General features: G+C 40.9%; 2 protein-coding genes and 1 long non-coding RNA gene across 3 annotated transcripts; 2 read left to right on the top strand and 1 right to left on the bottom strand.

Annotated features, from left to right (window-relative positions):
* The first annotated feature begins 6,443 nt into the window (after nucleotides 1-6,443).
* Nucleotides 6,444-12,658, top strand: LOC145455004 (ficolin-2-like). The gene is made up of 6 exons (XM_080332956.1): nucleotides 6,444-6,587; nucleotides 6,641-6,699; nucleotides 6,762-6,851; nucleotides 7,007-7,103; nucleotides 11,563-11,659; nucleotides 12,090-12,658. The coding sequence occupies exons 1-6, from the start codon at nucleotides 6,527-6,529 to the stop codon at nucleotides 12,409-12,411; spliced, it is 726 nt and encodes a 241-aa protein (XP_080189082.1). The 5' UTR covers nucleotides 6,444-6,526; the 3' UTR covers nucleotides 12,412-12,658.
* Nucleotides 12,659-14,304: 1,646 nt separating this feature from the next.
* Nucleotides 14,305-25,069, top strand: LOC145456098 (solute carrier family 22 member 21-like). The gene is made up of 11 exons (XM_080334139.1): nucleotides 14,305-14,781; nucleotides 17,995-18,201; nucleotides 18,259-18,359; nucleotides 19,509-19,663; nucleotides 20,085-20,256; nucleotides 20,425-20,539; nucleotides 20,614-20,732; nucleotides 21,483-21,697; nucleotides 23,236-23,418; nucleotides 23,593-23,728; nucleotides 24,402-25,069. Exons 1-11 carry the CDS (start codon nucleotides 14,599-14,601, stop codon nucleotides 24,499-24,501), a joined length of 1,686 nt encoding a protein of 561 aa, XP_080190265.1. The 5' UTR covers nucleotides 14,305-14,598; the 3' UTR covers nucleotides 24,502-25,069.
* On the bottom strand, nucleotides 15,815-17,089 carry LOC145456099 (uncharacterized). Its single transcript, XR_013920497.1, has 3 exons — nucleotides 16,935-17,089; nucleotides 16,280-16,445; nucleotides 15,815-16,205 (listed from the first exon to the last, which is right to left on the bottom strand). It is a non-coding gene; the product is annotated as an uncharacterized LOC145456099 (long non-coding RNA).
* Nucleotides 25,070-26,795: the final 1,726 nt, after the last annotated feature.

Genomic DNA, 26,795 nt, shown 5'->3' with positions numbered 1-26,795 from the left:
ATGTGATATTTTGCCGACTGTGATTTTGTAAGAAATTGAAAATGGTCTCGGCGCGTGAAATAACGTACTCGTGGGACAGTAGGGTTGTTCAAAAATAACCTTTCCATTCAAATTTTGCCGGCTATTTCATAAAAATGTGTCGGCGGCTAAAAAAGCGCTGCACACAAAATTTCGCTTAATTACAACGTGTAGCAGTGCAACGGCGAGAGTTGGAAAATATTAAATTAAATATAAAATAATGAAGTTGTTTCTTTCAAATTTTACTTTCAACCCCATGAAATTTTCCAGTTGTCTGAGAACACGATTTGTAACAAATTCGGCTCAATTCCAACCGGCAGGCTACCAAGCGCAGAATTTTGGATTTGAAAAAACGGTATTCACTGTGTAAAATTCTCAATTTATTGTAGAACTACCCACCGTAAGTGTTATGATTTAAAATGCAAAATTTTGAACATCTATCGCTTCTGCTCAATAGAATTGAGTCAAATTTTGTGTGCGTGGTATTTGTAGACAACCCAACAGTTTCACGTGGTTGCCAGAAAAATTTGAATTTTTTATTCATTTTACATTATAAATGTTCTAACTCTAGTAGCTTCCCTGCTACAGGTTGGAATCGAACCAAATTTGGTCCGCCACCCTACCGGTTTTATCGAATATCCAGTAAAATTTGAAGAAAAAAATATTTTTGAACGACCCTACTGTACCCTGGTCCTCTTTTAAGAGGATTTATCCTCTTTTTTGAAAGTGTCCTCGGAGCACGCCTAAATGTCCTCTTTTTTGCGAATTCTGGTTAATCGTACGTGGAGATTAGTCCGAGACTCCGAGATATAGGAAATCAGCGGCCAAATAACGGTCCGAAGGGTTTTTCAAGACTTGAGCCAGAAAAATGACATTTTTTTAGTCAACCGATCATAAAGTCGGAAAAAATTTACTATTTTTTCAGGATTTTACTCCAGTATTCTAAGTCTGAAAATTTTGAAAACGTATCCTTTTCAGATTCCCAAAATATGGTAACCCTAACATCGGGTATTTCGCCCTTTCCACCATTAGCGTAAGTTGCAAATCTGTATAAGCATCACTTCGTGGTGCAAAGATTTTTTTGTCATGCCCGTTGCAATATACGCAAATACTACACCAATTCTTAGGTTGATATATCCTAAGGGCGGGGTGGGTTCTGTTTGTGTGAACTACCTCACGAAGAGTAAAAAAGACTGCGCACATGATATAACCCACTACACCCCCGGTATAATATATTTCCATAAAAATTGGTGTAATTGACTGCTTTTCAGCCATTGGAATACGTGTGGAAAAGTGCCGATCGAAGGACCGGTGCCTTTTTTCCAGACGGGAAATTACACTGTAATTTGTAACTTGATTGTAAAACCGACATTCGCGGCTTCACTGCTAGACCTCGGTACATAGGAATTGCGTGGAGAGGTCATTAGGTGGTGCTGTCTTGATAACCTGACGATTCCGTCTTTTGTCCTTTCGTTGCAGGTCAAGGAAATTCATTTGTTGTAAAAAAAATTTCCGGTGTTTTACTGCATTGAAATCGCTATTTATTTTTTGTCAGTATTCTTTGCGATCAAATCTCATTATCGTACTTCAATCAGTCCGATTATTTTTCGTCCTGCGAAACCGGTCAAGTATTTTCTCATCGTTGTGAATTATATAGTGCGTTCCATGACTTTTAATGAAATCGATGCCGTTGCGTTTGGTGTGTGGACTGTCGGATAAGGTTTAGCCCATATCAAGCCAGAGTTCATTCTCAGAAGGACGAGAATTCAATTCAATTTATTGCGAACAATTTTATCATTTCAATATAGGCTACCACAAGACAGCGATACAATGATAGATAGGAAGGTGACGAATCGACTTGGAGTAGTCTTCGAAATCAGACACCCACCTGGGCCTAGGCGATGTAAAAAAAGGAGGCATGCTCACGGAATGAAAAGTAATAGATAATAATATAAAAGGACATTCTACAAAAAGAGAAAGGCGAGATCGATATGCCAGGTCGTGGTCCGGTAAACTAGTGGGCTGACTAGTAGCCCATGCAAATGTCTGTACAGTGTACACCAGAGGTGTCAAACATACGGCCCGCGGGCCGAATCCGGCCCGCCAAACCATTTCATCAGGCCCGCGAGGTCCTTCCGAGTAAATTGAAATAAATATTGTATTATCCAGTACATTTCTAACAGACGTCCGAGATTTCTAGTAATAAACACTTTGACGTAAATAATCCCTAGAAACAGCAAATTTCGAACAGGATCATTGATCATAGGCCACATAAAAACCACCTTTCGGCAGCGTTGAGTTCTCACTGAATTAACTATCAAGAAAAAGTCGATTATATTGACACTCTGCAAGGCGAAAGCGTGCACACTCAGCTTACAGTTTTCTGGAAATAGGAACCAAATAATAGTTATTCAGAGAGGTGTAAACGACGGTTCGAACCCATTGCAAGTAAAATACATAGAGAATATAAGACTTACACGAATAATATAATTGGAATATTTCAATGATCACACTGATTCATACCTTGAACCTAGAAGATCCCAGCCCTGGCCTCAAGAGCAGAGGTTCTCAACCCGCGGGCCGCAGGCGGCCCGCAGACGGTTATTTTGCGACCTGCGTCATCTTTCATTATAAAAACAATTTCTACTGGCACGATATTGTTACATAATAATTTAGCTATTTAGCTTTCTTATTGCACCGTCTCTGTCTCGTTTGATTACTGATTCTTTGATGTATTCTGGTTTCTTGATATATGCTCGAGTGTAGACTGTTATTGTTTTGAATCGGTATTCGCCTGGACTCTGGTTCAAGACAATTCCGTTGTGTGGTACACTTTTAAAGAATGTTTCATTCACCGCGAGCGGTTTGAACAGATACAAGAACAAGGAAGGGGAAATTAAACAGCGGGAACTGGGTTTGTAAGTCTGCGTGGAACAGTTATTTTGCTTTCTCAGATATAAATTGAAAACTCGATTTGACATGTTTGTCGAAGATCAATTGTCGTAACGAAGTGTAGAAGCTTAAAATTATACCGCGACACTTTCTTCTGAAGTTAGCCTATATACGTATCGCCTGGTGTTAGAAAAAACATTGCTAGCTAAGTGTCAAGCCCACCAATCCATATTCCGAGGCATTGTTAAAATTGTCGACGATGTTACAGACGCATGGTTCAAAATTGCTTGCAATATCGCTAAATCCATGTAATTTGCCAGAGAAGGTGTCATTTCAATAAAACTTAAACATACTGTGCGAATATTCGCTGCTTCCATAATTTAACAGCAAGGATAACATCACCTGACAAATGTTAAAGCTACAGTTGTCTGATTGAACCGTAACTAAAACAGTTACAGCAATGTCAGTCGATCTTTCATCGCATGTTCTGAAATACGTTGTCGCGTAAACAACTTTATAGCATCAGACGAATCCGCAGACTCCACAGAGACTGCAAAGCTATTATTAGCTGAGTGATTTTTATCAGATTAGAAATGCTGGCATGGCAAACGCTGGGAGCGCCAAGCGAAAAACATCAACTTAACAAAGCTGACTCCTATCTGTACGACCATTAGTTCAGGGCTCCAGCCATGGAAGGAAAGGAGTAGAGTTGATTGATTTGTTCAGAAATGACCCGAACGCCAGACTTCTCATATCACTGAGAGCTCAATGTGATAATGGCCTTTGTAACGAAAAAGTTACCGTAATTATATACTTGCTCGCTCACGTGTTGAAACAGAGAGTTCAGTTCGGTCCTCTGGTGGAAGGGTTTGAAGATGGATATACCAACTTGGCAACTGATGCAATACACGCTCAATGACGGGTTACTTGCGCCGCTGGAAGATAATATTCTCACAGAAAACAACAACTGAAAACTTACGAACACTACTTTAGAATGCATAAAAATGTACCATACGACTGGTAAATAGGCTGCAGTAGCCTAGATTTACTAGTAGCCCACAAATACATGGACATAATGTTGTGCGGCCAGCAACGTCATTTGCTGTTAAAATGCGGCCCGTTATACAAGGGAAGTTGAGAACCCCTGCTCAAGAGGAACCTGAAGGACGAGTTAGCGATGTAAAAATAATGAAAAAAAAATTCCAACGCCCGCATTGACAATCTCTTGTATTCCTCACCACGAATATGTTGGGCGAACGACGCATCACGATTAAAACAAGAGGGCCATGTAAATATCCCAACTATATCGTCGTTAGAGCTACTGGTTTAGAGGTTTATATGTGTATTCAATCGGCTGATCATCGTATTTTTGCCAATTCGATGGTTTGACAATAACGGTGTGGCTCGAATAGAGCCCACATGATCCGTGATGTAATGTGTAATACTATTTTATATTGCGTTTGATAATAAAGCATCTCAGTGCAAAACAAAGGTATGGATTTGTAACATATCGGGATCATTTGACTGGTCCGGCCCGCGAGCGATCAAAACTTTTTAATCCGGCCCGCGACTCAAGTTGAGTTTGACACCCCTGGTGTACACGTACGCCAAGCTTGGCTCATTTCACACTATACACCGTACTATCCATGATGACGCAAAGCCGAGACGATGCGAATGGAATCCTTCAGTACTCTGGTGAGTATGCATGCACTCATACCTAGGTGATACCAAGCAATGACGACAGACGCCCAGCCAGAACTGAACGATGTTTGTGACACTACATGCGATTGCATCTTGAAATTCAGATTTTTTTTTAAACTGCGCGCTTATCGAAGACTGGCCATTGGTACTCTGAAAGCCTGTGTGGTTGACAATTATGATCGTGGGGAACGCGATATCAAATGGAAACGGCGTATAGCTTTTGAGGCTTTTTTGTTTGGCTTGATGATAATTGTTTCGTGACTGAGCTGACGTGGATTCAATATTGTGAATCGCGTGTTATTGGTGTCGAGGATTATAATTAGTTTATAATTCGGTCGAAATCCAGGCTTCTAATGTAGCATTTTCAGGAAAATCAGAAATTAGATTTACACAACTAAAAACAGAGTATAAAATTAACATTTCTCAGATTAGAATGAGATTGCCGGTATTTTGCTCCAACTATGATCTAATCTAGTAGTCCAAGTCTTGTTGTAGTGTGGACAATTTGTATAACCAATTGAACATAGGGATTATAATTCATCCATTCCTTTCACCAACTATCAGGCATGTCCGAGTGGATTCCAATTTCAACGGCTTCAGTCTTGACGAACAAAATTTCATGGGAAAGAGTGGAATCGTATTGAAGCATAATGGGTAACAATTTTGAACGAAAAATTTTTTCACTGATTTTGCACTTGATTTAGTCAAAGGCCACAAAGATTCCATGACCGGCCATGAAAAGTGCTATCTCCTGGCCGGCCATGGGGAATTTCATGGCCGGCCATGAATGTTTGGTAAGTTACGGTTTGCCTGTCGCATGTCCGCTTGTCGCGTTCAACGCGCCTTTCGATTTCCAATAAAACGTCCACGACAAAAAATCGCAGATTTCAGAAATCTTCAAATCCACAGCAGGGAAAGCCCCCGGACTTTGCGACGCCACCAGTGTTCTTGATCATTCAGTTCAGACTATACTAGAGTTCAGTACGCAAATGCCGATCGTGATGTGACAAGCAACTTCCGAGTTCCTATCGAGGACAAATTTTTGGGCGTCGGTCTGTGTTGTTTCTATAGCCGTTGATGCAGCGCTAAACATAACGTTTGAAAGCCCGCTTGCGCTAGATCTCGTTATTTATTATTAATAATGGCGTCACCTCGTGTCAACCTTGCAGGGGTTCTCTGAGGTGCGTTAGAATTTTCCTGACGCTGTGGTAATGTTCGGCAACAGAGATTCTAATGTTGATGTGACAATTGTGAGATGCTAGAAAAACGTGATTGTAGATCAGGGTTTATCAAGCTCAAACCGCCATGATTCTACAATGCAGTGTAACGTCGTTCGCCTCATGTAGCCTACATTAATTGTGGTGAATTTATGTTTTTACCGCGGTGATACATGGCCTACTGGAGATCGTTGGTTAGTTCTAACTGAACCAGTTTCTTGTATGGTTAAGTCGTATCCGGCAGTATGGAAAAATGGTCGGAGAGTCTTTTGCTCTTCCCCTCCACTTACAGTTGTATGGTTTTGTGATGGTCGCGAGTCATCAAAATCATAGTTTGTTCGAAATTCAATGTGTCCTTGTTCAGGCCCAAATATCAGACCTGATGCTTCATCGAGTGACTTTGCTATATTACAATGGATTCGACGAATCTCATAAACGATGTCAATGAGCTGGCTTCCTTAAAATGATCATAAAAGCAGTAATGCATTGTATCGTGATTGTAAACGTGTTGAAGTTGATGGCTGTGTAGAAAAAATGGTATTGGGTGATAAATCGGTGCACGCAACTCCGAAATGCATTTGCGTCTGAGGCTCAGTTGAAATTTGTCGCATGATATTCAACAACGTCTATCTATTATTGAGATCAGTAGGATACGCAACCTCGCGGCATCTGATTTGAATATCAAATTGCCTTCGAAAATGCCGCTCAAGATTTCGCTTCTTTTCATGTACGGATTCGCGATCTACCTTAGTTCGTCAGGTACCAAGAATTGGTGTTCCAATTTGGAGCGGATCATATTTTCTCTTTTCCAGCAAAATTCTGCGCGAGAAGATACGTCAACGGTAAATGGATCTCGCAGGGGGATTGTGGGGTCGGTATACGAGTAGATTGACGTCACCGCTTAAGGTTCTATTCTGTGTACTTTTCATGAAGGGTCCGGAAAGAATGTCGGAGATGCAGAAAAAACTTCAACGCAAAATTAAAGATGAGAAGAAGAAATGCATTGCAGGCAAGGGATGGACTGTGAGTAGCATTTCAAATCTTTCTTTTGCAATGCCAGGAGTCAACTTGCTCTGTGGTGAACAGAACTTCGAAATAAGGTATGAACCACAATCATAAAGGCACTCAAGAATAGGACGCATACCATTTTTGAGATTTTATTATTTGTACCGCTGCAGGTCTTCCAGTGCAGAATAAAGGGAGACGTGGATTTTTACCGAGGTTGGGATGATTACAAAAAAGGATTCGGTATTAGTGAAGGAGATTTGTGGCTCGGTAGGAAGATTTTGATTTGATTCCTTCAAGTTGTAGGATTTCTTCGGTCTTATCATGGCTATGACTAGAGCCCGACCGATTATCGGTTCGCCGATAATATCGAGTCGATATCGCACTTTGAAAGAATTATCGGTATAGGCCAGTGGTTCCCAACCTTTTGCGGTCGAAGGGCCAAATTTAGAATTTCAGAGCACGGTCGGGCCGCACGAATACAAGGTCAACGAAAGAACCCACAATAGTCACCAAAATATGAAAATTGGCATTATTCCGATCATTCGCTTAACGCCATTGGCCATTGTGTTGCCGCGCTCCCGTTGTTCAGAAGAATCAACCTTTGCTGCCTATTTCGGAGTAGTTGTATTGCCCTGGCGAGATTTCAATTCGTATTTTTGGAATCAGTGCGACACTTGCTTTCTATAAACACCGACATATCAAATTATTCGGACGCTTGGGTCACGAGCTATAGGACAACCAATTATGTTGATTTTTGCCGGCTAAGCAGTACGCATCACGGCGTATTCAATCGTGAGTCACTTGTTACACATCTCTCCGTAAATTAGTTATCAATACCCAGGGCCGTAACAGCACTTCGTCAGCCCCCCTCCAAAAAAAAAACGTTGCTCTTGGGCCCCCATAGGGTGATAAACCGAACTTCGAAGCCCCCCAGACCCCCTCAGGTTAGATGGCTGTTTACCGCTATTTATCATCTAAATCTGGTGTCCGTTTAAGGTAGCTTCTCTCGACTAATCGCGCGAAGCGCGAAAAAATTTTATAATTCAGTATTGAATCGGTCAATATAATCGGGAATTGCATATATATTGGTATCAATTTTAATCCTCTCTCTGCTCACGTAATCAGAATGACAGGTTGAGCCGAGTGAATTGTGTTTGAAAAAGTAGGAACACTCAATTATCATTAAACATTTTCGGGGATATACCCGTTGGCAGGAACGAAACAGCACTTCATCAGGCCCACAAAAAACTTCGGTCTTGAGCTCCCATAGATTGATAAAACGACCCCCCGCCCCGTTGTTCGCTTCTGCCACGAAATCATGATCATCGTTTAGTGAGCCAGCGTGGAGCGCGAAAATTTTCGATAATTCAAAATAAAATAGGTCAATAAGATCCGGAATTGCATATATATTGCTATCAATTACTTGTCCTCTCTACTCACGTAATCAGATTTACCGGTAGAGTTAAGTGAGGTGTCTTGGAAACTGTAGGGCCCGCAAATAAGAATTAAACATATTCGGACGGGCGGACCCGTTGGTACGACTTCGTTACATGATGTTATTTCATGACCTCCAGTCTGCTATATCAAAAAATAGGGAATCACCCAAACTCACTAAACTAAAAGATGCACACGATATCAAATTGGTAGTTCTTCACTGGCATATAATTCTTCCCTGCGGGATGGTAGCCTTTTTGTCTCGTGAAGTTCAGATTGCCAAGGCAGGAACATTCGGTGCCAGTCATTTAGGCGCCTATGGTCAATTATACCTATATGTATTTATTTTGTATATACATAACGAAGTTTTCGGTCCGCGTAAGGGCAGTCCTTTTCGGTCTTCTCGCTGCCGATCGTTCTGGCACACTTCTTGAGTCGCATGTAACATGGCCTAAAACTTTATATGGCTTCGTGCGTTGTGGCGCGGTAATGGCCAACGCCGATATGCCTACTTCTATAAATCTTGCGTATTTTATCTTGGTGGAAGAGTACCCAATGATTAAGGTACTTATAACCTTGAAATCGCGCCCTGCGCGAATTTTTTTTTAAAAAGTTGCATAAAATTTCATAAAATACTCTATCATATATGCAAATTCACTAAATAATTTGGGCCCCCTTCGAGCTTGCTCACCCCAATAGGGGGGCTTGGGGTTAGTTACGGTCCTGTCAATACCTATATCTATACCATATATCTATAGGTACTGCTCGTTCAACTGGAAAATTAGGGTCCTGTCAATACCTATATCTATACCTATATCAATAGGTACTGCTCGTTCAACTGGAAAGTTAGGGCACATTGCATTGAAACAACAGTGACGTAATCTTACCAGTCTACTCACAACGTTCCTGCAATCCTAATTGAAAACTCCTGACTCCAAGCCAAGCAAGAGTATTTTATAAATATTTTTTTTCATAAATCGATTTGTCAATATTTTTGTGGGGGCCGCAAGAAGAAGCTGGGGGCCGCGGTTGGGAATCTCCGGTATAGGCCATTAGAGGTGAAAAAATATCGGCAATTTTTGTGACGTCACAACATGGTGGTATAAATTTGGAAAACTATAATCCTTGCCCGCTAGACTGGGGATGTTATTATATTTCATATAGATTACACATTCAAGGTGTCCATGCAGATGCAACCCTTTTATTTTATTTCATGTTCGAGTGTGAAGCTGGCTGTAAAGCTGTTGAAATAAATGCTTCGAAGTTTTGAAAATGCGCCTTTTGAGGTAGATTCCACATTGTCTGAATATATCGGTGATAGTGTTAGATATCAGTTTTATCGGTATCGGCTCAAAAATCCAATATCGGTCGGGATCTAGTTACGACCACTGTTCCCTCAAAGCTGCGCGCGTGTGCGCTTGCGCAGTGCTGACACGGTCTGCCCGCACAGAAAATCTGTGCCTCGCACAGCAGAAATCAACCTGTGGTTCGAAAAAGATGATCAGTATGTCTTTCGCAGAATGCACTGATGCTCATCCGACCCAACTGACGACCCTTTTAGATAAATGTACCTCACTGATATGTAATCACGAGTTGTAATAAGACGAAGCGACACCATCTCGGTAGTGAGTGAGTGAGTGAGTGATTGTATGTCTGCGAATTGCAATTCATTCCTTCGTATAATAGTTATTCAACAGGGCTTTGCAAACGTTGATCGTGAAATGTTGCAGCTGTGCAGTGAAGGGCGTTGCATTACATCGGTTGCTCAGCAGCACAAATTCTGATTTTATTCAATTCGTTTGAACGGGAATTTTCTATATTGCAATTCACTTGGTCGCCGCTGGACAGACTGGTGACCTTGTCACCATATGTGTGAGATTTTTTTCTTTTACGAGTGAGAAAGGTCTGCTCTGCAAAATATGTTGCGAAGCCAAAATAGCACGAAAATATTCAGAGGCTAAACTGTGAATGGAATGAAAGCTCGCTGACCTCAAGCATGACATTATAAGCACAAAAGTCTCGTGAAACTGGTTGTTGCAGAAAAATCCGAGCACTTGAAGTGCGAGCGAGATAGCGTAAGGCTTCTTTTTCGGCAGGTTGTGGGGTCAGACCAAGGACTAGCCGGTTATCCTGCTACGCGTTCAGCAGCCACGAATAGCATGGATAAGAAATAAAACGGGGATGCAAGATATGAAAAAAATTTAACCTCGTTTTCATCGCAAATGTTCTTCTAGCTATGAACATTTATTTATCACTGTTGCAGTTTCTCAACGCGACCATAATCGTGTAATCTCATTTCTTCCGATTTTACTTGCAAATCATATGACACGGCACTCACTTCTAGGGTTGCATAAATTAAATGTTTCAAACAAAGTGTTTTAAACAAAGGCCTTCTTAAAAAGTTGTGTTTTTTCAAGTTGTAAGATTATGCCATAATTGTGTGAATAGTTACTGTACAGTAAATACTCCAAATAATATGTTGCATGAGCCTGCGGACAATTACCACCCGATAGAGCCGGCGTATATCGATACAGGATGGTTGGATCCAATGTTCCCTCTAATTTTTGTCGAGTCTGCGCTCACTCACCAACTCACTGCGCGGTCCCTTGGATAACAGTGCGCAACGACTAAAAATAGGTCATCATTTCGTTTTTGTTTGTGCGCAGCTCCGATTTTCTGTGCGCATAAACCATGTCAGCACTACACAATTGCGCACGTGCGCACTGCGCAGCTTAGAGGGAACATTGGTTGGAACCCTCAAAATAGTCGGTTCAACAGCAATAGTAGGCTACAGATATTCCGTCAAAGGATCAATTTACCCTATATTTTAAATTGTTAATGCCAATCCACTATGACGTCACAATTGAATATTCGCGAATAAAAAACAATAAAAAATGTTTTAAACAAGGGCCTTGTTTTAAACATGTTTGTTTCAAAATGATTTTTGTTTTAAATGCGACCATACTCACTTCGCTTCCACATTATGCAACAGCACGATTGCGCGAAGCAATGACGCGCGTAACGGCGATGCAACAGAAATCGCACGTGTGTTATAGTTCATATTTTAAATATCTTTTACCCGCAGTGCGAATACGGTAGCTTTCTGAAAAATGGCTTCAATGGATTAAATTCAAGCTGAGACCACATCATGTTTAGAGCGCAGGTGTGTTTGCGCAAACTCGTGACAAATTCGAGGGAACATTGGTTATGACCTTCGCAATAAAGCTTATTCTGGCAAAATAGCTTGATTCAAAACCAACGCCTTCTAAAATTTCGCGAGGTTTGTCTCCAGGGCTCGAGGAATTACATAACAGGACAAAGGAAGGAAATATGGAATTGGAAATCAACATGATCACAAAGGAAGGAATTCGCTGGGTGGCTAAATACAGGCAAGTTTGAAGCAACGGTTCTCGTGACCAAATATATCTGTTTTAAAAACATGCTTTATACCTGTGCTTCTCAAACTTCTTTGTCCGCCAAGGACGTCTCAAACTTTCGTTCAAATTTAGCTCAATTATCGTAGTGGCGAGATAGCGCAGTGGTATATAAACCATTGCTGCAACACCAATGGGTTGCGGGTTCGAGTCCGACCGAGGTCGGCTCCAGAGTTCCACCTAATAGTTTCTCTGTAGGCTCCTCGCCATCTCATCCGTGTAAGTGGTGTCTTACAAAAGCCTAGAAATGGCCGGCTGCAAGTGAAATAAAGAATATCGGCTGGTGTAAATGAACATTTTAGTTACGGTTGCATTTAAAACAAATTGTTGTTCAAAACACAATGTTTAACACTTCCTGCCACGGAGAATCCCTCCTCTTTTCCAGCTATTTCCGCATCGGACCCGAATCCGACAACTACACATTGCACGTATCCGGATTTTCCGGGGATAAAACCTACGATGGTCTCGCACATCACAACAATCGACAATTCTCAACGAACGACGCGGATAACGATGATTATGCGTCGAATTGCGCTTCTCTCTACGAAGCAGGCTGGTGGTATGGCGGATGCGGCAACAGCAATCTGAATGGAAACTTCCACAAAACAGGCTTGGAGGGATTTTGGTGGAAGGACGCCTCCAAGTCCAGCCTCCTGCGCTTCTCGGAGATGAAGTTCCGGAAAAAGAAGGGTGGACTTCCGAGATAGGAATGGGTCGTCACACACATTATCCTTGCCACGATTTGTGACGTCACGTCCGCACTTGTAAATGTGGTATGTTGTGACGTTGACACCGACGATTAGTGGTTCTTGTCATTAAAAAGCGTCGCTAAACCTTTGCTATCATTTTCAGAAATTTTATTTCATGGGTGATTTAAATATGTTAAAAAATGAGTGCTATAGCTACACCGAGATAGTGTCGTTTACCGATGATATTAAACTGCATTTGCTTGGACCAGGCGTTAAAGCAGCACAGGAGCACTATTCCAAGTTTCCAAATAGCTCAGACGAGGTTTGGTCGAGCGTCCAAATTATTGCATTTTGTTGTCAGGTAATGTTTCTATACCGCCATTGTTGCCGGAGCATAATTCGTTCATAACAATATCGGTTGATGAAGATCGGTAGATACGCTGCATGTTACTGGCACAAGGGGTTGTGACCAAGTCACAAGTTAATTTTACTTTTATAGTTTCGACTCCAGTCAAGTCAAGCCCGAGTCATGGTGTAGTGACTTGAGTCCATTATAGTAGGGTTACCATATTTTGGAAATGTGAAAAGAGGATACTTTTTCCAAATTTTCAGAGCTACAAAACAGGACTAAAATCCGGGAAAAATGGTAAATTTTTCCGGACTTTGTGGTCAGTTGACTAAAAAAGGGTCACTATTCACGCTCAAGTCCCGGACATCACGTCGGAGCGTTGCTTGGCCGCAGATTTCCTAGATCTCGGTCCAATTTCCGCCTGTATTCAACGAGAAGTCTAAAAAAAGGACAAATTCCCCCAAAATATGACATTCAGGCGTCCTCCTAGGACACTTTCAAAAGAGTGAACATAGAGGACAAATCCTCTAAAAAGAGGACGTTTGGTAACCCTAGTGCTCCATGTTCGAACCCAGTTCAACTCGCTTTTTTGAAACTTTTGGGTGGTATCGAAGGCCTCACATTTTAATGTACTTATCTTTCTATCTCTGAACATGTTCATTTAAACACTGGCCCTATTTTTCAATTATCGGTATCATGATATTTGAATAAGTCATATAGAATGTGTCGAGTCATTGCGCAGTACGAGGCATCGTTGTGTCAAAATTACGATCCGTCAATCTCAAAGTCGTTTCTACAGCGAACGCAGAATGAAGATAGATATGTGTAGAACCGTTGTAATTTAAAATTCGGCCCAGAACTATACTCGATAACATCAGTGGTAAACGGGTATAACTGGCAATAACGTGAGGCATAGGCCTATTAATGGAAGCAGTCTACAAATCTAGTCGCAAAGTACATAGTGCAAACAAAGAATATCTACTCGAGTAGTCAAAATGAACGAAAAGATCGATTTTCGATCAAACTAGATGTGAGAAAATAACGAACTGGACACAAGATGGTGGCCGGCCATTAAATCCGTTGTGGCCGGCCATGAGAAAACGGTTTTTCATGGCCAGTCACAGAAAAATATATGGCCATGTAAGAGGCCACGGAAAAGTTGAGACCCCTATTGATAAATCGTTCCACAACTGCTTAAAAGATCCAAAGCCAAATGACAAATATTCTAGTGAATCCAGCTTTCCGCATAACTTGACTTGACGTTTCTGCGAATTGAAAACAAAACACAATCAGAATCAGTTTATTAATATTACCACAAGACTGTGATGCAATGAAAAGATAGGAAGGTGTCGAAACAAATTAGAGTAGTCTTTGAAATCAGACACCCACCTGGCCTGGGAGATGTATTGAGGAAACATCCTCTTTGCTCAATGCTCATGCACACACACTGAATGAAAGTAAAAGAAGATAATATAAAAGGGCAAGCGACAAAATGATGCCAGGTGGCATGTGACGGAAAGCGAGATATCGAGATGTCTGGTCGACGTGGTCGTGCTGCGGTAATCTTGAAGGCTGACAATGAAATCCGCGGAGCTCTTTTACACGTAACACAGTTCAGGAACCGCTGTTTTATACGGTGATAGTCACCGTGTACGTTTCCGAGCGTAGGAAATGTTCGGGGAAGATACTGAGTAATAGGATACGGATACTACTCTTCCCGATCAAATTCCGCTTCTCAAATTACAGATCGATATGCACCAGGCTGAATTCCAATTTTATCATCATTGGACTTATGTGCTTAGTCCTAAACGTGCTGAAACAACCATTTCGTTAATTGGCGTTGAGCTCCGACGTAGATGGATTCAAACAAGGCGCTTGACCAAGTCGGACGTTGGGGTTATTACCAGAAGCGTTTATTTCTAGTTCTGGTGTTGACAACGTTGCCTGATGGCTTGACGTCTCTGCATTTTCGGTTCACAAATCTAGTTCCAAGCCACCGATGTCTGCTTTCGGAAGACGTGGAAAAGGATCTTGCTAAGGTAACTATCAACGAAATTAAGGTACAGTAATGTATATCGGGAGTTGCAGAAATGGAATCGTAGTCGGTTCGAATCTAATTTAAATATCCTCGCCCTGGCTTGATTTCAACCAGGTACTGCCGAGTCAGCGTTCTATACATGGCGTCGAGAATGCGGCATTGCGAATCTGCAGTTATCTTTGCTGATGAATGTGTTCACGTTCATGTTAATTTATAACCGACTTGAAAAGCGCGACAAATGCATATTGCTACATAGTCTAATCAAGGAACAGATATCAATGCAAGTCGATGAGGGATGACACCTTGATGAGAGGCTTGTGGAGGAATGAACTGTTATCGTGGTGGAAAATCGATGCTGAATAAAGGCGAATTCACACATACCCGGTTCGCACGGTAAATTCGCGCGTAACGCACGTATCGCAAGACTCAATTCACACATTCACGATTCGCGATCACTGTACGGTAGCCGTGCGACGACCAACCGGACGTATATTCACACTGCCGCGGTCGATCAACCACGGTTGCAAGCGGTACACCTTGATTCCATTCCAGTTTGCTATGCCTCTTTTCAACATATTGAAATATGAAAGGCCTATATAAAGCCCAGGTGGTTAGTAAGTAGTACTAATAAGTTTTGTCTAGGTTGTGTTTTATATCACTTCCACGCAACAACATAGCTAACCTACTTTTTGCACTTTGGAATATTTGCACCTATTTGTAGTGTCACAGGTGAGTTTGCGATAGTCCCAAAGATGAACCCTGCAATTTAAAAGTGACCACCTCTGCTGAAACTATTCGAGCCATCAACCAAATCTACTATTTAAAACTACTTGATCACCTTTCATTTCTTCATTTCCTACACTTGGAAGTAGTTTCCACATCTCTCTGAAATTGCTTATTCTACTTGAAGGCGAGTAAAACTTTACAGCAATACTTTTGTATGAGTAGCAACGCTGAATATTCTGACCACCCTGGATAAATATTCACATATTCCTGATCATTCCAAGAAATCAAGTGTGCCTTACAATACAGAATTGAATTTTCAATCATGTTATGCAAAGAAATCATGAACAATAAAATGAAATGATTACACTTGAAAGCAACATTTGCAAATAGAGAATGCATACATTTGAAGAAAGAAACAAGAATAATATGCAATACAATGGTACCAATTAAATCAATGCAGTAATAATCATAATAGACAAAACAGTATGCATGAAATAACAGTGCTAGTTTTCAACTGGTTCTTGTGATCATAAACTTGGAAAAGTTTGCATAATGTCCTTCATTATTGCAGCGGCACACACAGCCTCCGTTGACTCACAACTGTGCCGCCATAAAGTTCGCAAAATGATCATTGATCATATTAGTCCAGGGTGCAGGAAACTGGTCAGTGCTCTTCTGTAGAAACTTCATCATCCCACCCTGAATAAGATATAATTTATATTTTATATGTTACATGCATAGCGTGACAAGTCATACATCACAGCTTCACCTACCTGCATCAAATGTCTGTCATCATAGTATCTTCGCTCTTCCCTGGTATCCTAATTGTCTGCCAATTGTAGAGTTCAATGACGCGTTGTTGGTGGATGCAAGAGATGACGTAGCAGTGCTAGTTTACACATCAGCTGGTTTCACATCATTTGTCTCTGGCAGTGGTTTCTAGATCCCAATATTAAAACATTTGAAAGCTTATTTTACAGCAACAATGCCTTTGAAATTTAATATGCCATAAGGAATTTCACTTCATGCAAAGATTCACCACAATTCACAATATCCGATGCTGTCACTTTAACCAATCATTGCTTCAACTTATTCTGCTGCAGTAATCAAACTATCAGAGTAGTGAACTTTTTCAATATCTGCAGGTTGGCAACAGTGATACACAGATGAGTATGGTCAACAAAGAAGCTAAAAATTTATACTTTATCACGACCTATTCTCTGCATTGGATGCGAGAAACATTTTCTGCTAGTATGACGTCCTATCTTGTGCAAATGCAGCATTTGAACTAGGAGTAAATGAATATGTTTCCCCCTTTCCCAAAAATTGCTCCTCGAAGTCGACCATGGAGTTTTCACTTGCCCCAATGAATGAAATTACAGCAGCAATACTAAAATGAATATTAGAAATGAATGGAAATGGACATACCAGATGTTTGCAGTACATCAGCAATTGATGTTGATGTAGGCTGGCATCAACAACTGCCTGATTTTTTACTAGTGGAAAGGATTATAGAGTACAATTTCTGTAAACAGATGTAGTAAGATTGAAAAGACACCATTATGTAGTAAAAATGCATGCATAAATATAATATAATATGAATCTGAACTCATTTAGTTGATAAAATGAAATAGTGTTGCAGGAATGAATTACCAGCTTCTATCAACTAACTATAGGTACTCATTTGCTACATGATAATCACAACACAGGACATGGAATTCTAGGTTAAAATGTCAAATGCAAATATTAACATCAACTTCGTATATACAAGGATAACAAGGTTATGAAATGACTTGTAGCAGTCCTTCAATCAGACGCACACATTGAACTAGAATAAGTGAATAGCAGACAGCCCTGTGATCACCAGCAGTGATTTATCAGGTATGCAGAAAACAGACTGCTGTAGAAACACGTGCAACTGAGTCAGCCTGATCGCAATATCGTTGCCAGACGCAAAACAATCATCGCATAGTAATATAGAATAACCACAACTGGCGAGCATACATAACAAAACGACTGATTACTACTGCAGAGTGCAGATTACTGCATGGCAGTACCATCATACCGGCATGCCGTCTGGTACGTATCTACACATCCTACCGGTAAACTCACCTTCTCATATCACATTTTCTTCGTACAACCAATATACACCCTGAACACAACATAGAAGCACTCTCCTTCGATAATTATTCAATACATTCATCTCGACAAGCTGCTAAATCCATAGGACCACACTTTCGACTGAGCTCACGGCAGCAACGATAGCCACGGAAAGTTGGTTTGATCCAACTTTCCGTACGGCAGCAAAAAAGCGAAGAAATCAACCGTGCGATAGCCGTGGCGACAGCCGCCGTGAACGAATCGTGCATGTGTGAACATTTCCACGGCAAGTCGGCCGTACGACCGTACGATGGAAAACCGTACGGCAAAAATCGTGGCCGGGAACCGTGCATGTGTGAATTAGCCTTAATAGTCATGGTATTTACAGGATACCACGGAAGCTGCTGCTGAAACCCTTCGATTTTTCATCCCGGCAGAGACAGATGAGGCGACAAATATTACATCAATAAGCCAATGCGATATGTTCACGAATAGAACGTATTCGACACATGAAAAATATCAACTATCAACAACGAACTGTCGGAAGGGAATGTATTATTACTTGAGCCCGCATCATACTACGGCTGCTGCAGAAGTAGAACATTTTAAATAGTGACTGAAGTGTAGCGAACTTGATTGCTTTGCGTTGTAGTTTTCTATGGTGTGTGATAAAGACTGGCTGGTCGCTCTCTCCGTCGCCGCGGATCAAATTGGATTACTTTGCGGTAGTTTGCTGTCTGGTCTTGCTGACAGGTGGGACATTGTCGTCCGCTTTTTATCAACTGTACACTAGGGCTCTTCAAAAATGACTTTTTTTCTCAAATCGTACTGGCTACTTGATAAAATTGTTAGGTTACCTAATTTAAGCCTACACTCAAAATTTGGTTCAATTCCAGGCAGTAACCGCTTTGCTACAGGAGAAGTAAGTTTCTATTTATTATATAAAAATAAATAATGAATAATTTGAAAATTTTCTGTTCACCCCATAACAGTGTTAGGCTGTCTATAGAAACGATGCTCACTAAATCTGGGTCAATTCCAACCAATGGAAGCGCAGTTATTGCCGTCGAAAAATTTGAATTTGAATAAAATAGTATTTACGGTGACCGATTCTTTGTTTTTTTATTATAGTTATTCTCACCGTAAATACTATTTTATTCAAATCCAAATTTTTCGACGGCAATAACTCCGCTTCCACTGGTTGGAATTGAACCAAATTTGGTGAGCATCGTTCCTATAGACAGCCTTCTAACACTTTCATGGGGTGAACAGAAAATTTTCAAATTTTTTATCATTTATTTTTATGTAATAAATAGAAACTTTCTTCTTCTGTAGCAAAGCGGTTACTGGCTGGAATTGAACCAAATTTTGTGTGTAGGCTTAAATTAGGTAACCTAACAATTTTATCAAGTAGCCAGTACGATTTGAGAAAAAAAGTCATTTTTGAAGAGCCCTACTATTCAAATCCGACTATAGACTAGGGATCGCTTATTATCCAACCCTCTGGTCAACCAATGGCAACAAATTACCACAGTTAACCAGATTACTCAATATTCAGTGTACATTATTGTACACTGTACACACACTGTAGGCTACTATGATTCAAACTTGCGCCTATTGATGCGGATGTGAACAGTTTCTTTCAGTCGTCAGTTTCGTCTTAATTCTGAGAGTGCAGTACTGAGAAATTGACTGGGAATATTGAGTAATCTGGTTAACTGTGGTAATTTGTTGCCATTGGTTGACCAGAGGGTTGGATAATAAGCGATCCATAGTCTATAGTCGGCTTTGAATAGCCTACATCGTTTTAGGCGGTCATAGCTTGTCAACCCTCTCCTTAAAATGTATTTCTGAATTGTACACTGTACACTGTTTCAGCCTCAGTCGAATGTTTTCATTCAGATTCGGCAGGCGCGTCTCGTTTCTGGTGAGTTCAACCTGCTTCGTCACCGGGGTTTTCTGCATCTCGCTGTCGTGGAATCCTGCCGCCTATGTTGTATTCAACTTCGCCACAGCATTATTCCGAATTGTATCATACGGAAACGCGTTTGTGTTAGGTTTGTGGATATGGGCAGTGATTGCATCCTAATGATCTCATCGGTGAATTGTATAGGCCCACACGTCAGTGTGAACAGTTTCTCGGCTTTGCGGACTGGGTTTGATAACGGAACCAACCAAACGACAGTAGGTCTTTGACATCGCTATGAAGTGAGTGCTAGAGTTTGAAGCACGGCTTGCATATTAGAAACATGAAGGACCAAAGTAATTATCATTGGCACTAAAGGCTGATCGACCGAACGATGATATTAAGGCGCCCTTCGTGGTCGCTTTAACTTGTAGGTAGATACCAGATGGCTTAAAAATGTTTTTTTCTCAAAGTCAGTATGCTATATAAATGTTGTATTTCCATAATCGCTACTACAATTGCTTTGAATCCGGTTAGATTCTGCACATGTGGTATCAATTCTTTTCTTTCAGCCACGGAAATGATGTCACCATCTCTACGGAATGCAATCGGCACTTCGTTGTCGTTGATGTACGGCGTCTCCATTTGCCTGTGCGCGGTATTCGCATATTTTATCAGGGAATGGAGATGGTTTCTAAGATCGCTGTCCGGAGCTTCGTTGGTTCTATTGATTCCAGGATTTTGGTTCGTATCATACGTTTTACTTGATCAGTATAGTGGCGAGATAGCGTAGTGATATAAGTTCATACTGGTTGATACTCGAAACCTCGATTCGACGCCTCGATTCAGAATTGAATCATTCATGTTACTCGGTTTTGCCCATCTCTTATAATAACACGCCATGTACTGCAGCCTCTTCCCCGAATCTGTCAAATGGCTCGTTCAACGCGGACGTCAGACGGACGCAGTAAAATTACTGCAAAAGATTTCCAAAGCAAATGGATACAGAAGTTTCAACAAGGAATCGGTGATTAATGCTCTTTATTATTCATTACAATGCTTATATGTCCGTGACTTCAATTCTCATAATCTTCTTTCTAGATGGGCTCACTTACGCTACAAGAAGCTAAAGAGTCTACGAATAGTAGCTGTCTTGTTGGCTTCAAAACGTTATTCTGTTCAGGAATAGGCATGAGGTGTATAGTTTTGGCGTATGCTTGGTGAGTATTGCGTCGGGAATTCAATAGGTTGGCTATAGTGGTTGAAGAATATTTCCGCCAGGGCGTTTAACCATAGCTGTACGTGTACAACTGTACATGTACAACCAGAAATTATATTAGGATTGAAATTGGAACTAATAAGTTATTTCCTAATTAGGTTAGCATTAAAATTACCTATTTAGCGAAAATTGAAACAACTTCGTATCAAATCAGAGTTCTTTATCACAAGCACGAGAACGGCAAATGTCTGCACAGCATGCCTGGCTCGTTTCGCACTATACAGTTCTGTTGCATTTTCAGGAAATCCAGAAATTGATTAGAATTATCATGAAAGCATATAAATATATTACAAATCAGAGTAGAATTGGAATTATAGCAAATAAGCCTTTCTTGAATTACATTAGAATTAGATTACCAGAATTAGTTGAATTAATTGAATTATCTGGTTAACCAAAGTTTGCGTTTAACGACATTACATGCATCCAATTATAATTTTATCATCCAATTATTGGTTTCTTCGTTTTCTGTTTTTGTCGTATTTTTTCTATGTCGACATAACTGGATCATGGATGCATTCAAAGTAGTTCAGCGCAAGTGTTGGAAATTTGTCATTTTCTGGCGACTGCCCCTAATGAGGGAGGACTCGAAAAGCCGGGGTTTTAATATATTCAAATTATGAACATATTATTGAAATGTAAATTAAAGATACGCAGGCCTACTCAAAAGCCACAAGTGGAATTTTTATCACAGGTTCTCCAGCTCGCTTGCGTACAGCGCCATATCTATATTTTCCGTTAGCTTCAACAAAGACATATACGTCAACATGGTACTTGTCGGATTGTCAGAAGTTCCAGCGATTCCTCTTTGCTGGTATTCTTTGAAGACGCTCGGCAGGCCGGTTACGATGTGTTACTTTATGCTGATCGCTGGTATTTCATCCGGCATTTTACCGTTCTTGCACGAAGGTTTGTTGTGTGTGTCTCTGTTTGTTTTCTCGTCAAGTAACAATTTATATTCTCTGGGAGTTCAATGTTTAATGTGTTCACGATTAAGCTGTTTGGTCAGGTTTCATCTTGGATTGAAGATTTAGTATATCATGAACTGAAATACCTGGTATTAGGCCTTCTTAGTTAAAAGCGTGACCGAATCAAATGTTACACGGAACACTATAGAGTCAAGTGTACCTGTTTGATGCTGGTGTGATCAGACTAGATGACCTTCACGGTCTTATCGATCATTCCTATCTAATACCGAATACTGTGCATGCATATTTTCTGTACCACTATCACTGCCGTGTGTTATGTATTTCGGTTGGATGAAAATAAAGACTCTCTCTTTCTCTCTCCCTGAGCAAGTCTCGGCGGTTCCCTGGAAGTAAAGACACTCAACCAACTCATACATATGATGATTACTAGTCCATCCTCAACATTACCGGACCACGACTGACCTATCGATCGTGTCTTCCATGACATGCCACCCTATTTTTGTCGCTTGCTTTTTTCTACACTATCTTCTTTATTTTTCATTCAGTGTGCATGCCTCCTCTTTACATCGCCTAAGCCAGTGGTTCCCAACCTTTTTCGTCTCGTGCCCCCCTTGGCCGATATTTGAGCTAAAATTCCCCCCCTACGAAAAAGTTGCCTGTGACTAAAAAAATGTGCTTTTTAACGCGCAGCCATTTGTTGATTGAGAAATTAATGGCAAAACACATTCAAACATATTCAGATATGTTCGAACTATGGCGAATGCGGACCGCACTAAACTCTGGTAAAGTTCTATCAAATTTGACCTGTTTTGGACCGGTCGGGTAGCCGGTAGTAAATCACCAAGTCCGCTTGCTAAAGACTTGAATTGAATCGATGAATTTGATATGTTTTACACGTTAGCTCATATGTTGGCTTAAAAAGTTAAACAATTTCACTAGCAGCCTTATGCTGAATTCGCCTTGACGTTTTCCTGCTTAGTAGCAATTTGGTCGAGAGGCTGTCGCGGACCCAACGAAATCGTCTCGTGAGCCTCACTTTATCAGGAGGTGTAATATCTACGGAAGGCATTTAAACATACACCTAGCTTTGAATCCGCCAAACAAATATACAATTGTAAAGAACTAATTTCTTCCTAACAGTTCTATACCATAAAAATCTAAAAACCTTAAACCCAGTGTATCTACAGATACAAAGCCAGATAACCCGTAACAAATTAAGCCAGATTCCCCTCTAAAAATTTCAAATTTACCCCCAAGGGGGGAATTCCCCCCCGGTTGGGAACCACTGGCCTAGGTCAAGGTGGGTGTCTGATTCCATGGACTACACCAAGTCGCTTCGACAATCGACACCTTCCTATCTTTTCATTGTATCGCATTTTGTGGTGTATTGAAATGATAAAATTGCTAATAAACCAATGATGATGAAGTCCGTCATGGCCATTAGCCCCACCAATTTGCATGTTGATATGTTGAACTTCTTGCCACGAGATGTCACTATAGTATCGCATTTCTTTGCAGATAACTGGACGGCAAAGACGATATTGTCAGTGTTCGGAAAGGGCAGCATGTCAGCCACGTTTTACTGTTGTTACATAATCACTTTCGAGATCGCGCCAACCTTGCAACGAGGAACCTTATTCAGCTACTGCTCTGGGATCGGCAGAATCGGCTCGATTACGGCGCCGTTTATTATGTACAAAAGTATGACGGAATTGATTATGAGCTTTTTATTTCGAAGACTACTCCAAGTCGTTTCGACACCTTCCTATCTTTCATTGTATCGCAGTCTTGTGGCGTATTGAAAGGATGACATTTTTAGCAATAAATTGAATTGAATTGTTTGCGATTTTTCCAATATTTTCCTATTCTGGACAGATCCAGACGGAGCCGTGCCATATTGGGTTATCGCCGGTCTATCTGTGACGTCCGGAATTCTGAGTTTACTGTTTTTACCGGAAACTAAGGCCATACACGTCCCGGACACTATTGAAGAATGCAGAAAAAACGACAGGTTGTTGACGTTTTGTGTTTTGGGTGCCATTGGTTGTGTAATGATTGAGGGTTGGACAATTGGAAAATTGTCAGCTTTTCCAAATTACATTAGAATTAGAATGATTATTACAGTTTTTCAAAATTAGATTAAAATTTGAATTATTGAATTGGAAATTAAATTAATTCAGAACTCGAAAGAAATGCAACAAAATCATGTTCAGTTCATTTCCATGATAACGAGAATGGCAAATGTCTGAACAGCAAGACTGGCTGTTTCGCACGATTCAGTTCTCCTGTAGCATTTTCAGGGGAACATGAATTAGAATTGGAATTAATATGAGAGCATAGCTGTCCAATAAGTCTGCAGTGATCACGACACATGGGATTGGGCGTATCTGCACGGTGGTCAAATTTACCGACTCCACAGCCCTGGTAGCCATAATGCAGGGCTTCCTAAACTGGGGCACGCGCAACCGCCGACAAAACTTGAAGTGGTCAATGTTTCAGAATCCCTGCCGAGATGGGTTCACGTAACGCTGTTCACAAAACCTTTTTCAAGTTTTCCTGGCTACTTGATAAAACCTGTTATGTTTCCTAGAAAACGCGTGAAATTATGGCACATACTGTAGATGATTTCGTGCCCTTCTCGAAACTAGCGGTCATGCTAATTGATTGCGATTGAAATGTTTCAGAATAATCGGATCGCAGTGCTATAAATGGTTCATCAGCAAAGCTGCAAATAAAGCGGAGAAACCGCAGGAAAGCAAATATCTCTTGGAGAGAACGGAATGAAGCCTGTTTCGCTTCATGGAATCGATTCTAGCTACTAGAGTTGTGGTTATTGGGAGAATGTATTGTATATGTGTAAAATATTGCTGTAAACTAATATGTAATTAAGCTTTGGTCTAAAATTTTCCGACAGCTTTATATATGAATTTTGTACGTAATCTCATGAATCATAGGTTATATCTCTGACAGGAATTAATAAACTGTCTCGCGACTCAAAACATGAGTCCCAAGGGTATAAATTTGTGTCGCGACCACCCAAAGCGATTGTTAAATTTCTTGCAACAACAAAATTTCTTCGCCCTCTTCGCACGATAACCTGTGCTTCGTTTGTACGTAGACAAGGTAGAGTCAATAAGCGAGTCAAACAGAAAAGTCGTTACTGCAATAGAGGGATCATGAAAATATACCGACCTTTGTGGTGCACAAATTGGTTTGATGTCATGGCAAGATTTGTCCGACATTGATTTCTCTGGAAAAGTCTTGCTTGCGCGGGTAATGCTCGGTTACGGTGGAGCAGGGGTCACCAACACGCGGCCCGCGACCTGATTTGAAATTTCGGAAGAACGCTTCGTAAAGCATTTTGAAATAGTGCTGTTGTTCAAAGCAAGCTCCATCTATTCTTTAGTCTAGGAGTGGCCCATCTGTGGCAGTAAAAGAAAAATCATGCGCCCGTCAACACCTAATTCAATTAGGATGTGTTGGCACTGGCGGCCGTCAATATGCAGATTGAATTTACGAATTGACTCCCTTTAATGAGAGGTTTGAGTTATTCTAGAAATTTTCTTCGCGCTAAAGCGCGGTTCATTGTGTTGATTTGCGATTTTAATATAGTGTCGTTTATAATCTGAGCCCCACAGTAGAGATGCGAACAGCAGAGGAAAACGGTGCACCCCTGTACGTTTGGGCGAATCCAATATCTTTCCACTATACCGACAATCTGGATGGGAGGTCAAGAAATAACAAAGGGTACTAATAACAATTGGCCCGGCCAGAGATGCAGCACAACATTAATAACTTCCCTACTTCCCTAACACTCTACCGGCGAATCTGACCATATGGGCTTAGAAAGGATAAATATCTGATTGTAATATGAGAAACTATACTGATATTAATGATGGAATTCGCTCATGAATATGAAAAGTTTCTCGCACATGGCGCGACTACAATCCCTGCGACATGGCTACTCACGATTTTGTCAGGAGTTCACTGGCAATGGACATGGACAGCTTAACGTGGGTATTAGGGTTCCAGTTAGTTCATTACGAGTATATGTGCTGAAATGCGGCCGTGAATAGCAAAACGTTGTCCATGCCCCTGTTTTAGTTGCTGACTAGTGCACAGCAGTGTTGGGATCAAGTCACTACCTTCGAGTCACGAGTCATTTTGAGTCATTGCACATTTTGACTCGAGTCAAGTCAAGTCAATCGGTTTTTGAAGATAACTCGAGTCAAGTCAAGTCACTCGATTTTTGGAGGTGACTCGAGTCAAGTCGAGTCAAGTCAAGTCAAGTCAAAATTCCAATCAAGTTGCCTTTTCGTAGTATGAGGCATGATTACGTCATTACATTTTGCTAGCTTTCTGAAGTACAGATTGAGTGGTCATTGATTTTGAACCGATGAACGAATATAGAGTTAAATATACACCCAAGAAGGCGCTGTATCGCTCACATATACGTAGCCTCAGTTTATAGTTACCAACCAAAATGGGGAATAGAGAAACGAATTGATAAGATGCAATACATTACCCTTTACCCATTTATACACATTGATATGATACAATTCGAGCCTGCGCCAATGGTTAAGGTGTATATAAACTAGGGATGGTGTGAACCTCTGAAAGGTTCAGGTTCGTGTGAACGCGAACCTTTTTAAAAGGTTCTGTGTGAACGCGAACGTGAACCTCATGACGTCACGTGACGTCATATTGCTAATTCCAAACCTGTCTTTCAATGAAGTGACAGCCTATATTAATGTACGCGATAAGTAGCGACGACTCGGGCCACATAATGCCATAATGCTGAAGTACATATTGGCGTTTTAGACGTCGCTAAATGTATCAACCGAGGCAATCAAAGGATACTCCCATAAAATCAATATATATCTTCCATCGCTTTGCCAACAATTTCGACGAAGACTTACCAGGGAATATAAGCTTACGCCTTAGCGGTCTAGGCCAGACCGGGCAATGTATTCGGCATCTGAGTATTGGTACATTGATATTGAGCAAAGTGTAAACCGGGCTCCTATACTTGCTACCTATATTACCCCATTGACAAGTTATACAGCAGTAGCCAACAC

This window comes from Botryllus schlosseri, chromosome 14 (genome assembly GCF_051294905.1).
Source record: "Botryllus schlosseri isolate E-star chromosome 14, Bs_hap1, whole genome shotgun sequence".
NCBI lineage: Eukaryota > Metazoa > Chordata > Ascidiacea > Stolidobranchia > Styelidae > Botryllus > Botryllus schlosseri.
This window is presented reverse-complemented; position numbering and strand designations above follow the sequence as displayed.